General features: G+C 31.4%; 1 protein-coding gene across 1 annotated transcript; it reads right to left on the bottom strand.

Annotated features, from left to right (window-relative positions):
* Positions 1-26: 26 nt before the first annotated feature.
* On the bottom strand, positions 27-15646 carry LOC139502772 (low-density lipoprotein receptor-related protein 8-like). The gene is made up of 6 exons (XM_071292358.1): positions 15556-15646; positions 8605-8708; positions 6274-6442; positions 2411-2623; positions 1191-1306; positions 27-789 (listed from the first exon to the last, which is right to left on the bottom strand). Exons 2-6 carry the CDS (start codon positions 8663-8665, stop codon positions 509-511), a joined length of 840 nt encoding a protein of 279 aa, XP_071148459.1. The 5' UTR covers positions 8666-8708; positions 15556-15646; the 3' UTR covers positions 27-508.
* Positions 15647-16021: the final 375 nt, after the last annotated feature.

Below are 16021 nucleotides of genomic sequence, written 5' to 3'. Positions count from 1 at the left end.
AAACTCTTTATTATGTGGCTTTAAATATTCTAAAAAACTTGAAAAAAAACATTTGTAAACATATACATTGTCACAATCTATGAAAATCAAAGCAGTGCAACTTATAATTGCAAGTATTTGCAATTAGGAAAGCATTTGTTTAAAAACAATAAAAGCTTCAAAGCGTTAAGTTATTAAAACACGTGGAACTAGCAATACATAATCATCTTTAAATTATATATATAACACACACTACGATGATTTAAAAATATAGACTGAAATATTCCAGAACATTGTCACACTTGTTTTTTAGCTTAGGATCAATATCAGGTGTTTACCTGCATTAACATATTCACACCCATGAAAAAAAATGCATCATACAACAGCAACACAAACGATTGCAACTATTCTATTTATATTTTGTAAAATATAAAATGAATAGTTTAGCTGATAAAGTATAACAAAACATATTAAGATTTGTAAAATTTAATTGTAATATGTACAGATATCAACGAATGCATGCATTTTTTCAGTGTAATATAGCATTCTTACCTTGGTGCTTAAACAACAAAACACCATAAATCTGTTCTGTATCATTGTGCACAACAGTCGGAGTTTGACCTACAGATTTGGCCATCTTAAAAATTAAATGATAGCTTGAATAGAAGATAAAATCATCATTGGTATCAAGGTCCCAATTTTGACGCAAATTGGTGTTTACTATGGTTTGGACATCCGTTCCATTATACCAAGCAGATTTTAAGGCACCAGGTGAATATTCATTCCAATAAATTCGCTTATCGACAACGTCTAAAATGAAAATAACAAAACAGACATAAAAGTTTAGTCAGTAAAAGCTGTGTGTACTTGCTCAATTTTTAAAAATGGTGTAAGGTATTCTACTTTTTAAAGATACCCATGCATGTGTCCTCGTATATTCGATTATTTAGATGTTAGCAGTCTAACTGGAATACACTGACGCTCCAAAGTTCTAAGATGAAGAGTTTTCATAACACGAAATTCTGGTGGTTATAGAGTAGCTAACACGTTCAGTTCGTGAGCACCATCAAACGAATATGTCAAGATAAACACATGATGTCTTTCGAAAGCCTGGTTTAACTCAATTAAGGATGTGCGGATCATTATTATTTTTATATTTCTTCTTTGTTTAATATATACAACAGGCTCATAGATTCATATAAATTACATACCTACTTGTATTCCATACATATATGAAGACAGGTTATATATAACTCGTCTATCATTTCCGTCAAAGGTTAATCTGTATATCTTTCCGTTAATTAGATCCTGACCATAATATATCCATCTAACAGTAGTAAACACAATTTCGTTACATAAAATATATTTACATTTGTTCAGTAAACAGACAACGACTATTTATGCAATTTTCATAATGAATTTCTGATATTCAGGACGTTTCTGAGTTAATTACAAAATATGACTATCGGTAAAAACATAAATGTATAAATAAAATATAGTATAAAACATGACAATAAGGATTGTTGTGTATATAATCATGATAATGTAAGGTGAAAACTCGCTCTAGCTACTTTGTGTTTGTTAACATACATTTACTAAATAATATCCCATAACACGATACATTGGAAATTTCTAACACAATACACCAAATCTATATCATGTATATTGGAAACACATCCATGTATTTCATCAACTCAAAATCGTTATACTATTGTCATGTACAAAAATGCATAATAACCTTCATTATGAATTAAATGTACTAATGCTTGTATGTGTATAATTAACATATGAGCTGTTCTGAATAAACTAAACAAAATTAAGTTGTAAAAAGACGAATCAGTATAAAAAATTGCATACCCTTTAGAACTACTTTCAAGGTTGTTCTGTTTTTTTTTCAATTTATGTAAAGTTGAAACTCCGTCGTGCAAAATTGACCTCAAATGGATTCGGTAATTTTTTAGGTTTTTTTTCTATCATATAAATCTTTCAAATAAAGTCTTTGTAGCTTTACGCGCTCCTGATAAAGGTTGATCCTGAAATGTCCCGACGACGCTGGCACACATATGAAATTTAACTCCTGGTATTTATGATGACTTAAGTTGTTTTTTAGATGAGCAACGCGAAACATGTGAGGCAGTATATGCCTACCCTTCCGAAGAATTTGAGATCACCACTAGTTTTTGGTGGGGTTTGTGTTGCTAAGTCTTTAGTTTTCTATGTTTTGTAATGTATACTTTTGTTTGTCTGTGTGTCTTTTTCATTTTTAGCCATGGCGTTGTCATTCTTTTTTAATATGAATTTGAACGTTCCTCTGGTATCCTTCGCTCCTGTTTCATTTAGAACTACGGTTTGCATAACGTTACAATCATTCCTACACAGCACACACACTACATTTGATCAAAACATCCAAACAGTCACTTTTATTACAAACCTATTTTCTACATCAATTGCAAGTGCGCCAGGTTGTGTTTCGTCATAAATAGTGGTTTTATTAGTTCCATCTTTATTACATCTCATTATCTTTCCTTTATCATCTTCTGTCCAATATATATGTTTGTTCACTGAGTCAAATGCTATACCCAGTATAGCGTTTGTAGAAACAACTATTTCAAACTGAACAGTTTGATTATTTGGATAAGGAAATCTGAAAAATGAGAGTGCACACGGATAATAAAAACAACACATTGCGGACATAAACCATATCTAATGTGACATACTATCAAATGACTATGCAGTCATACTACGTTTAAAATTTATAAGTATCCCATTTATATATGTACATATTGATTTCATTATCTTTAGTTTAACCTTTAATAATGTATGTTACTAAACATATATGCCATCATATTTTTGTACTTCTCTTATCAATATCGTTAAAAGTGAAATCACAAAAATACTGAACTCATACGAACATTCAAAACGGAAAGTTCCTAATCTAATGGTGTAATCAAAAGCTCAAACACATCAAACGAATGGATAACAACTGTTATATTGCTGACTGGGTAGCGACACATGCATTTTGGGTAGATAATGGTGGATTAGAACTGGTATGAAAGCTAACGAAACCTCTCACTTGAATGACAGTCGCATCAAATTCCATTATATTGACAACGAGGTGTGAACAAAACAAACACTATAGGTGAAATTGTCACAAAAAGGGGTATAAAAGTAACACAAACCCCAACAAAAATCTGAGGGTGAAATCAGGTGCTCCACAAGTTTAAGCACCCGGCTTGTTGCTTATGGTATTTCAAAGCCAGTAAATAGTCTAATTTGGTAGGTCACATTCGTACGGTATTTGTTTACCTCAACTAACATATTTGTATTCATATTGTTTGTTTCTTTTTTAACTTGTATATTTAGTGTGTATTAATGTTTTTCTATAACAAAGTCGATACGTTAAACTATTGTACAAGTAATAAGTAAATTTTGGTCAAATGTTGCACAAATTGTAACGTGTAGAAGCATTTTTTGTGGACATTACAATTTGTACAACTGTTTTGTTCAAATTATCAAAGGTATATAATATGCACAAAATGATTTCTGGTTCGCAACACAAAAACACACACCTATATATATATATGTACACTTTTGAGACGTTTATATATAAATCATTTTAAACTCATATATATATATATATATATATATATTAAAAATTAAATACACAAAAAGAGTTTTAAAAGCAGCTTTTAAAACTCTTTTTGTGTATTTAATTTTTAATATATAATTCTGTACACCGCTTGAAAAGAAACTTTTTTTGTATATATATATATATATATATATATATGAGTTTAAAATGATTTTAACATGTGCAGATATATATATTCATTAAATAAACTATTGACACTTCAAGAATTACGAACCCCGAAAGTGACAGACATGGATGAAAACTTAAAAAAAAACCCGTTTGTTAGTACACATGACCCGTATTTACCAAACGTTTTTAATACAATTAATTTAAACCTTCCGATCCTACACAAAAGTGAAACTATGAAAAAATTGATACCGGAAGACAACTTAATCTACAGCCGAAGACAACCTAAAAACTTAAAGAAACACTTAACCAGAGGTCTGTTCGAACCGAAGATTAGTGACTTTGAAATAAAGTCTTGCGGGGTTTCAAGATGCGATGTCTACGGTCAAGATACAAAATATTTAGAAACGGATAAAATGAAACCCATTTTGACACTTTTGGTAAAAAGCATTTTCAAATCATGTCTATTTTTAAATGTAGCCGGGATGAAGCATATAGAAAAGAGATGAAACGTTATTTCATAACAACGTTCCGATCAAAATTAAATCCCGAGAATTTTAAAAACGAACAATGGCGGAACGTCATAAAACTCCTTAACGATGTCACCTATAGCGACACTATATCAGTTATCCTGAAGAGTCCCAATGGAAGGATGAAATCGATAGGATGGAACTGTTAACTTTTTACTTTTTTACTATTTAATTTAATGAATATGTATATATATATATATATATATATATATATATATATATAACTCGTCTAAACATCAACCCAACAATGTTAGATCTGTAAATTTGCTTTCGCAAATTTTTGGTTCTTCCCTCGCCGGGATTCGAACCCATGCTACTGTGATATCGTGACACCAAATCGCCTGCACTGCAGCCGTCCCGCTAGACCACACGACCACCTGGGCTCTCAAAAAAGAGCTTTCGGTGGGCATGTGTTACCTTTCCACGTTAGTTTTAATCTAGCGGCGTACTACAGTACATGATATATAAGGCATGAAGATGTAATTGTTACAGATCAGCTAAATTATCTATAGTAAAGGATCCTACAAATTAATGTAAGATACAGTCACAGAAAATAATTATATTCATAAGTACGTCTGAGTCAGTGACAACCCTACAACAGATGTATCCATCGGATCGCCATCAATGATGGTGATACATGGCTGTGTACATAATGTATATACAACTCGTCTAAACATAAACCCAACAATGTTAGATCTGTAAATTTGCTTTAGGATGTTTAGACGATTTAAATTTGCTTCAGGATGTTTAGACGAGTTGTATATACATTATGTACACAGCCATGTATCACCATCATTGATGGCGATCCGATGGATACATCTGTTGTAGGGTTGTCACTGACTCAGACGTACCTATATATATATATATATATATATATATATATATATATATATATATAACTCGTCTAAACATCAACCCAACAATGTTAGATCTGTAAATTTGCTTTCGCAAATTTTTGGTTCTTCCCTCGCCGGGATTCGAATCCATGCTGCTGTGATATCGTGACCCCAAATCGCCTGCACTGCAGCCGTCCCGCTAGACCACACGACCACCTGGGCTCTTAAAAAAGAGCTTTCGCTGGCCGTGTGTTACCTTTCCACGTCAGTTTTAATCTACTGCAGTACATGATATATAAGGCATGAAGATGTTATTATTATTTAGCTGATCTGTAACAATAACATATTCATACCTTATATATCATGTACTGTAGTACGCCGCTAGATTAAAACTGAAGTGGAAAGGTAACACACGGCCAGCGGAAGCTCTTTTTTTAAGAGCCCAGGTGATCGTGTAGTCTAGCGGGACGGCTGCAGTGCAGGCGATTTGGTGTCACGATATCACAGTAGCATGGGTTCGAATGCCGGCGAGGGAAGAACCAAAAATTTGCAAAAGCAAATTTACAGATCTAACATTGTTGGGTTGATGTTTAGACGAGTTGTATATACATTATGTACACAGCCATGTATCACCATCATTGATGGCGATCCGATGGATACATCTGTTGTAGGGTTGTCACTGACTCAGACGTATATATATAAGTTACGTCTTAACAAGTGACCACTTTACGATATATCTGCAGTGAAGGTGATACATTACTGAAAACACATATTATATTTATATTTTTTCTAAAGATCAGCAGAACAATGATAAATGTGCCAATTTTCCGAAACAATATTTTGTTCCTCCCTCGTCGGGATTCAAACTCATGCTACAAGAATATATAGTGACAAAACTGCATGCACTATGTAATAAGAACCTACAAACATAAATGAATTCACAGAAGTTGAACATAAGCTGCTTTGTATACTGCTAACGGGTATAATTTTGGCCAGGAAATCACTTCACTATCATGTCATTTTCTTAATACTGAATACGTGAAATTCACGAAAAGGGAAGTAACTGGAACAAATTGTTGAATGAAAGTCTTGCACATGTCGAACGTATTGGACTAATCGATTACCTAATCTCTAAGCAATAAAACTATAGAGTTAGTTTATATTAAAATATTACTTTAATATATCTCCGTTCCTTCTCGGAATATACAGATAGCGTTCGTCATAATCGTAGGCTAACGATAACATACGTCCTAGCACATGAAGAATTACTTTAATTTCTCTACTTTTTAAATCTATCTCTTTGATATAGCCAGAAGTTGAGTACAACAGTTTTTCTTCTAAACCTGCAATGCACAGATCATATATGACTTCAAAGTAATTTAAATTTTCAAAACACAGTACTTACAATTGTTAAAGAGTATTTTAAACGAATATGGAGAAAGTACATTTCACAAACACATCAATCAAGAGAGATTGTGGGCATCTTTTAACATTTATGGAAAATATATGTAAGTGCAATCTTTCAAAGAAACTAAAATTATAAGATAAGCAACATAAACGCAAATTGAGTTTATTTATTAAAAATGTTAGTCCAGGCATAAATTACCTTAGCCGTATTTGGCACAACTTTTTGGGAATTTTGTATCCTCCATTCTATTCAACTTTGTATTTGTTTGGCTTTCTAATTTTTTGATATGAGCGGCACTGATGAGTCTTATGTAGACGAAACGCGCGTCTGGTGTACGAAATTATAAGCCTGGCACATTTAATAACTATTTACACCACTAGGTCTATGCCACTGCTGGCGGACATTTCGTCTCCGAGGGTATCACCAGCCCAGTAGTCACCACTTCGGTGTTGACATAAATTTCAATTATGTGCTCATTTTTATAAACTTCCGGTTTACACTACTTAGAATTTTTCAAAAACCAAGGATTTTCTTATCCCAGGAATATATTACCTTAGCCGTATTTTTCACAACTTTCTTGGAATTTTAGATCCTCGATGCTCTTCAACTTCGTATGTGTTAGGCTTTCTTACTTTTTTATATGAGCGTCATTGATGAGTCTTATGCAGCTGAAACGCGCGTCTGGCGTACTAATTATAAGCCTGGTTACTTGGATAACTATTAGTATCAATTGACCATTTTAATGTTAAATGTTCTCAATACAAAATATTTTTTTAAAGCTGTCTAAAATAAAAGATACTAATGTACAGATCATGCCAATGTTCAAACCTCAGATATCAATAACGATATATAGACCAATCAACAAAAAACTAAAAGAATCAAAATCAATATGTTGACAAGGGTAAACGTTTTCCTTTATACATTGATCATCAACCAAGCAAATAGTTATCAAATGCACCTAGATTAGTTTTTACTACTCCAGTCGCGCACTTCGTCTAATGCAAACTAAGTCAAATTTTCATAACACGGAATAGGTATGAAAACACTTCGTGGTATTATCCGTTATTTCAAGATTTCTCGGTTACCAGAAATAGACATATTACCCGAAGCAGTTACAATCACTTCTTATTTCTACAGAGAACAAACAAATTGGTGATGAACATACAGTCATTTTACTTTTTGCAACCTTTTTCGGGAAAGCAAAATATTTTTCGCCACTTTTTTTTTCCAACAACTATAAAATCTATTTTAATCTATATTATAATAACAAAACACCTCATAAAAACCAGCATTTATCCAAGAAAGGATACAATACAGTTACAATATAGATCATGAACTAATTATTTGGGGTTTCTTGGAACACATGATTCTTCTTTAAAAATTTTCCTTTACTTCCCTTCTTTTAAAGGATGAAGACTAAAAATAACAATTTCTTTTAAACATATACATGTTCTCATAACAACAGTATTTTCGGACCATCGTTAATAGAGAAAATTGAGACGTAACATTATACATCATACGCGTGTGTTACTTTCAAAATTGTAAGTGCAGCATTCACTTCAAAGTTGTAAAGAAGTCTAATAAGTAATAATATCAGGCTTTAAACCACCATTCAATTAAACAATACTAATAACTTTTTCATTAATAAGTCCATAATTTCCAATACAATTTAACTAACTGATTATTTTTTTAAAAACGTAGCGAGTTCAAAGACTTCCCAGTAGTTTCTTTAAAGGGGGAAAGTTCGCGAAACAAAACAAAATAAACGAAGACGAACTGTTATAATTTTTTCCTAATATTGATTTCGACAATAATTAATTTAAATCGCCACAAGTCCCCCACCACAAAAACCCTGGATGAACACATACAAGTATTTTTTTTTTAGAATGGGGTAACATTGTTTTGAAATATGAATGCAGAACAATTGATAAAAACTATTTTGGCTCCCAAAGGAATTGAATTAACCTTTATCGAACCTTTACCGAAAACATAATCTATATTTGATAAATTGATAGAGCAATAAAAACTCGTAGAAAATATATCCTATAAGATTAACCATGATAGTGGATAATGAAACGATATGTTTATCATACTTACAATGCACAGCACACACACTGATTACCGAAATCATGACAATCACTGTCTTGTGTTCCTTCATGATGCCTACACGAAAATAACACAGTATTGAGAATACGACTGTCCTGGAACGTATAAATGAAATATATACTAGTATATGATTCAGAAATGTACTAGATAGTAGAAGATTAAAATATAATTTTAAATGATAATATATCACTTTCATTTCCTAAATTTCTTTATGCAAGTCATTGGTTCACACAATATTATCAAATATATACATTGCAACACAAAGTGCAGTAAGTGCCATACTCAGAACCAATTATTAGATTCATTCTTTTTTCAGATAAAAAAAAATAATAACGACAGTGAATTAGAACGTTTTGTCAAAATTTTACAACAGGGCGTTGACACTCAGAATTTGTTTTAACCCAAAACCGGAGATATTGCGGAAGATTTACAAAATCGTTTACATTGCAACAATTTTAGGGATAAGAAACATACAGTGTAAGTATCGTCAAAACAAATACTGAAGTCAGATAATTCAAAAATAAAGCTTTAAAATCATGAACAAACATTTTACATAAGTTTTACCTTAACATAAGTTTTACCTGAAAGAAAACCGTTTTGTGAATAAGAATTTAGAACAACACTTGGAAAACAAAGTAGAATCATGGGTAGTAACGTCATCAAATCGGAGTTTGTTTTAGTTAATCTGATAAATAAACACTGTGCAAGCCCAGCAGTCAGAACTTTTTGTTTTGACATGAATTACCATTAATGTGGTTATATCTATAAATTAACTGTTTACAAAATTTAGGAATTTTTGAAATACTAACGCTTTTCTACCTCAGGAATAGACTATCTTAGCTGTATTTTGCAAAACTTTTAGGAATTTTGGTCCTCAATGCTCTTCAACTTCGTACTTTATTTGGACTTTTTAACTTTTTAGCATTCGAGCGTCACTGATTAGTCTTTTGTAGACAAAACGCGCGTTTGGCATATATACAAAATTTAGTCCTGGTATATATGATGATTTTATTATTATGAAGGGAAATGTTATAAATAATATATTTAAAATGAGGCATACTACGCTTCCATGCGACAATTTGATTATTATATCTTCCACATAAAAATGTCTTATATTATTATTCGATATAGTCATAGTTGCTATTATATACTATTGATTTATTGATATTATTTACAAGTATAATAATTTTCGTCGATTTTGTGAGGCATGTGAGTACAATGGAATCACGTATTTAGGAATTCAACAAAGTTTTCTAAAAAAAAAATGAATGCCGCCAATACAATAGAATTAAAATATCCACGAAAATTCTAGTTTTCCATAATCCGCGAAAATTGATACCATTTTGAAATTTATGAATTCACAGTATCCTGAAAAAAAATCGCCGCTTTTGCGTGAAAAAAGAATCCCCAGTCCAGTAGTCAGCACTTCGATGTTGACATGAATATCAATTATATGGTCATTCTTATAAATTTCCTGTTACAAAACTTTGAATTTTTCGAAAGACTAAGGATTTTCTTAACCCAGGAATAGATTTCCTTAGCCGTATTTGGCACAACTTTTTTAGAATTTTGAGTTCTCAATGGTCTTTAGATTTGTACTTGTTCGGCTTTATAACTATTATGATCTGAACGTCACTGAAACATATAACAAAGGAACAGTGCTATTATTGCTGTCCTTTGTCTGAATGGCACAATGAGGAATTCATCACGGACCATATGAAATAAATAGAAATGTATGAATAAACGATTGAAAGCTATACATGCTTTCACTTTATCAATGTCAAAGTCTTAAAAATGTATTTCCATACAGGCTTGCTACTATATATAATTTACATTTCTGCTGTCGATAACAATTGCTGAAACATGTACATTTATTTTTAATCCTGAAACACATTAAAAACATTAACAATTACCAATTACATTCATTTACTATGTTTTTTTTTTAAATAAGCTACTAAAGATAACAATATAAAAAATAAAATGATGTGTAGTATCTATTATTGAAAAGAATACAGTGCCAGTATTCAAAATTGAAATAATGCCGCCAGTTTATGTTTTTGACTGATTCAGTCCACAAATGATGATTTATATACAGGTGAATCGATTATTTATATTAATTTTTAATCTAAATGAATGACTTGAAATCAGACATACCCCGACAAATTCTTACTAAATAAATTCCTTTGGTTCTTGTTTATTAATATTGATATTTCTTTTTATTTTGGTCGAACTACTATCAACAGTCTTCTGGTGTATTTATATCATGTATATGGCGTCTTTTTAAAGATATGCACAACAAATTCTGATAAATTAACATGATTCCTTGCAGTGTTTATTGTTTCTTTTGGACTTTTAAAAAATTGGATTTACGTTTAAGTATGTTATAAATTAGATAGGAGAATGTTAGTCAATTGGTGATCCTTAAGTTTAATAGCGAATGCATAAGTAAGAATAAAAACAAATATATAACGAAATTCAGTTTTAAAGATGTGACAATACGGTGACGTCAATAAAAAGGTCACAGTGTCTTAACCACACCGGCAAAAATTGTTCGGACTCGATGGTATTTAACATCCGACAAAATGACGGAACATCGATAGCCAGAAGAAAGATAGGTTTCTTCCTATTTTTTTTATGATATCGAAGAATATATATATATACATATACAACTATTGTATATTTTGAGATGCAATATTTTCTACAATCGTTCTATATTAACAGAGAACTTGGTAAAAATGCAAGCCTAAATGACGATTTGATTGAATCTTGCCTCGAAATTGATAAACTTCTCGTTAAATTGTTCACATTGTACGAAAAGAAAGGTACGGGAAGATAGATACTGACACGGAGATTGCAAAACTAGTCATAATGGGCATCTCAATACTTGTATTCCTGTGTTTCGAACCAAAGAAATGGGTCATGTCCAATTAAAATAAACCGGTTTTGTTAATGTTGTTTACTACACAATCATCCGGTTTCGTCTATATATATCACCCGGTTTTTTTTAATTTAATTCACAAAAACCAACAATTTATGAAAAGCAACGTTTACATGGATCTGAACATTGTCGGTCGAAAGAATTTAAATATATATTTATTGTAAAGTAAACTTGGCGTGTTAACAATTATTTTAAACGGGCACTTTTGAACAGGTAATAATGGAATACACATTTTCCTATTGAAAGGCGTATCCCTTATTTCACTTAAATTCAAACTAATTTTAAATGGAATATGAATACTCAATAGCAAACACAGATATCTAACTATTTTATAACTTTATTATATTTTTATATAGGTTTTGAGATACATCGCGAAAGGTTTAAAGATCGTTTGACCATTATAAGAAATAACTGTGTTAAATTTCGTGAAAATTAGATGAGCTGTTTTCAAGTTACGATGCGACATGTTTACGCTGGACAGACGGAAAGACGGAGAGATAGACGGGAGGACGGCCAGAATGACTGATAGATGGAGGAACGGACGGATGAAAGGATTGACAGCGGACGGACGGACGTACAGATGGGCGAACAGACGGACGGACGGACGGACGGACAGATGGACGAACAGACTACGGAAGGACGGACAGACAGATGGGCGAACAGACGGACGGACGGATTATACAATAATTCCTGTCAAAATTGTGACAGGCGTGCTAAAACGCAAAGAAATGAAAAAAAATCGTAATCAAAGGTCAATAAGTTTGATAAGAATATCGGCAAAGTCGACTTATTTGTATATCTTGTCTTTCTTATGATTTTTGCTATGTTACTTTTATATATTTAAAAATAATACTAGATAGTAGATAGAAATTGATCAAAACAAATTAAAATTCGTCATTTAAGGGCAATGCAATAACTCCTTAAGTAATGTTAGAATTTTGAAGTAAATGGACAAATGGTAGAGCTCATCATTTTGAAGATAATCATCTGGTCCTTTCGAACTTTTTTTTTTATGTCAACGGCTATTTTCAAAAAATTACATAAAGCACTTGTATGCCCCTCTATGTATATTCTTTAGCCATGACGGTAATCTTGGTTGTCAAGCTTGACAAGCAGGTTTGTTAAATGCAGCCTATTTATTTTAGATGAAAACATGTATGTAACAAATTATATTGACAGACAATAAACGACGGTCGACCGGTGCCAAGTGATGGCAAAAATAACTTTTCCTGTTGGGTTAGGTGAGCTAAAAACAACCAAGAATTCCAAACCAAATTGTGTACCGTTCTTGAATTTAAAAAAAAATCACGAACGAGGACACTTGATAGGACATAGCAATGGCGTTTTTGTTTGAACAAAAATAAATAAGACATATTATTTATACTGAAGTGTACGCACGACTTGTTACAAATGCTTAAATGATTGCAATTCAATTTATTTTGACGATCTGTTAGATAAAAAAAAACAGGTCACAGAAGCTTAACCGATTGTTATGGAACCATTTACTTCGAGGTCTAATGATCCTGTCAGACGGACATGAACACATTCTTATTATTGAAAACAACAACACGAAACCCTTAACATTTACCAATTAATCAAGAAAATAAGTTCACGGTCACATAAATCATCATATTGCCAAAGGAAAAATAATATAGAAATGAGGTCAAGGGTAAGTGCGATAAACATATAGCAAATAAAAAAAAGTTAGATCTGTGTTCCATACTTGTATATGTTGCAGTCAAACCTTCTAACTTTTGACATATGCAGCTATTTTAAATATCAATGAGAATGATTATAATAAACATAATCCAACTCACATAATCAGATTTCGCAGGTGTCCCTTGTTTTCTTTGTTCTTATAATATCTTAAATCGGTATACACTTTATAAGATAAGTGGTTAATCTAGAAGACGTATAAGTTGCTTTCTCCCGGACCCCATCTTTGATTGTCAAAACTATATTGATTCATTTATTTTACGATTTGTTAAAGCAAAACATAGTCAAAATATTGTTCGACTCGCTATGCTCAGCGGTATGTAAAAGCTGTTCGAATTGCGCCCACTTTTCGTAAACTGAATCCATCTGTACGTAATCATTGTCAAAATATATTGACCAACGTCAGTGTACGATCATCATATCACAATGGCGACAGTACATCTAGACCCACTTTTTTATAGTAATTTTAACAAAATAATTATTATTGAATTTTGTCGATGACCTGAGACTATTATACTAATCTATACATAGTATTATAGTTACAATTATTGATAAATGAATTTTATTTCTAATGCATTTTAGTTGTAATCTTTTCTTCCTATAAACATTCATTTTCTATGTCGATTATGCATGCTTATACATTTGTCTTAATATTATTAACGTTTATCCTTAAGAAGATTTATTTTCAACGATCATAGAAAAGATTACATACATAGAATATTTTGATTACTAATAAAGGTGACCATCCTATTTTGAGAGAAAATCACATATCAATTGTGTGTTTCGATTTTTAAGACTGTAAACTCTAATTTAAGTTAAAACATATTTTCCATAATTCATTTAAAAAACACATATTAAGAGGGCTTTAACCTCAATTTGCGTTATAACGTTCTTTTCTATCTATTCTGCTGTTAAAACCTTTTGGAATGCAAAGTAAAACTGAAATTGTTTGTATTCTATAAGAGTAAGAATTCAAGTGTTTGCTTATTATATTTGAATCTGAGATTCATTTAAACAATAAGCCGTTGTCCTGTGAGAGAATTTGTTTTCCAACGACCTTCAAAACTCCTTTTTAACGCTGAAGTTGAATAATTAAATTATTATAATATAATGCGATTATGATCTTTTTTTATTTGACCACATCAGGTTATGCATTGTGAAATCTATGACAAAACAGGGTGGTAAACATCGACAAAACCGGCCAGTTTCATTTTGACATGACCCGTTTCTTTCGTTCTATATACAAAAATACAAGTATTGAGATGCTCATAATGACTATTTTTGCAACCTCCGTGTCAGTTTCTATCTTACCATACCTTTCTTTCCGTACAATGTGAACGATTTAACGAGAAATTAAACAATTTAGAGGCAAGATTCACTCAATTCTTTATTCTGACGTGCATTTTTACTTATTTCTTCAGTGATATAGAACGGTTGTAGAAAATTTTGAATCTCACAATAGAAAATAGTTGTATATGTATATATATTCTTCGATATCTTAAAAAAATAGAAAATAGTTGTATATGTATATATATATATATTCGAAATCACAAAAAAATAGAAAATAGTTGTATTTGTAAATATATTCTTCGATATCATAAAAAAATAAGGAGAAATCTATCTTTCTTCTGTCTATTGATGTTCCGTCATTGTGCCGGATTTAAGATACCATCGATTCCGATCAAATTTTGCCGGTATGGTTAATACACAGAGAAGGTTGAAGTACAAACAACAAAACAATTACATAGCATAGCAACTTACCTTCAAGACACACAACCACTTTCAAAGTATTTCGACAAATACATGTACCAAGTCAGTAATATGGCAGTTGCTAGACATTCGTTTGATGTGTTTGAGCTTTTGATTTTGCCATTTGATTAGGGATTTATCGTTTTGAGTTCAGTATTTTTGTGTCATTACTTTTTGATATGTTAAACCCAGGATAAACAATAGCCTCTACACCAAAAACAACCACAAACAAACAAATATACTAGATTGAAATAAAAAAAAAACACCTATCCTTAGGAATCTTATGAGACACTTTAACAATGTTTAATGCAGGAAAATGACATGAAATTTACCACCTTTTTGATTGAATGGTTTTAAAATGCCTGTATCAAGTCAGAAATATATCAGTTGTTTTCGAGTCGTTTGATATGTTTGACATTTGTGACAATTTAGGAATTGTCATTTTCCTTTGCCAGAGTTGAGACAGTGGATTTAATTAGTGAATACATATTGACGAGTAAGGTTAAAACAACAAATCTTCTTTGGTATTTCATACTTACCGGTTCTCCTTTTATCGATCTACTTCCATTCACTAACGTCTTTTATAATAAATATATACTGCAGATAAAGTACTTCTTTCTCATCTGAATGTTTAAATGTCTTGTTATGATATTGCTGAACACTTCATACAGATATATATTTCATTTATATAAAAGTAAATAATTGTAATATCGTGCAAAAAAGAATTAATGACACAAAAAAAAAGATGTAAAGTATTAACGTTACCAGATTGTTTTTATAAGTCGTGACGAAGATAAAAGTAGACGACTGTGTTTCGACAAGTAAATTATTGTTATGACATTTGTGAATTCTGTGAGCAAATTTTCTATACGTATCTTGTCTATTTTATGTACCATTGTAATTTTTTTTTTTTTACAAAATATTTGAGAAGATTCTAAAACTTGTAAACATAAAAGAAATGTCTGGATTCGTAATCTCATAAATAGATAGTCGTTGCATCCTAGC

This window comes from Mytilus edulis, chromosome 14 (assembly GCF_963676685.1).
Source record: "Mytilus edulis chromosome 14, xbMytEdul2.2, whole genome shotgun sequence".
Classification (NCBI taxonomy): domain Eukaryota; kingdom Metazoa; phylum Mollusca; class Bivalvia; order Mytilida; family Mytilidae; genus Mytilus; species Mytilus edulis.
Note: the sequence above shows the minus strand (reverse complement) of the source record. Positions and strands in the feature narration are given on the sequence as shown.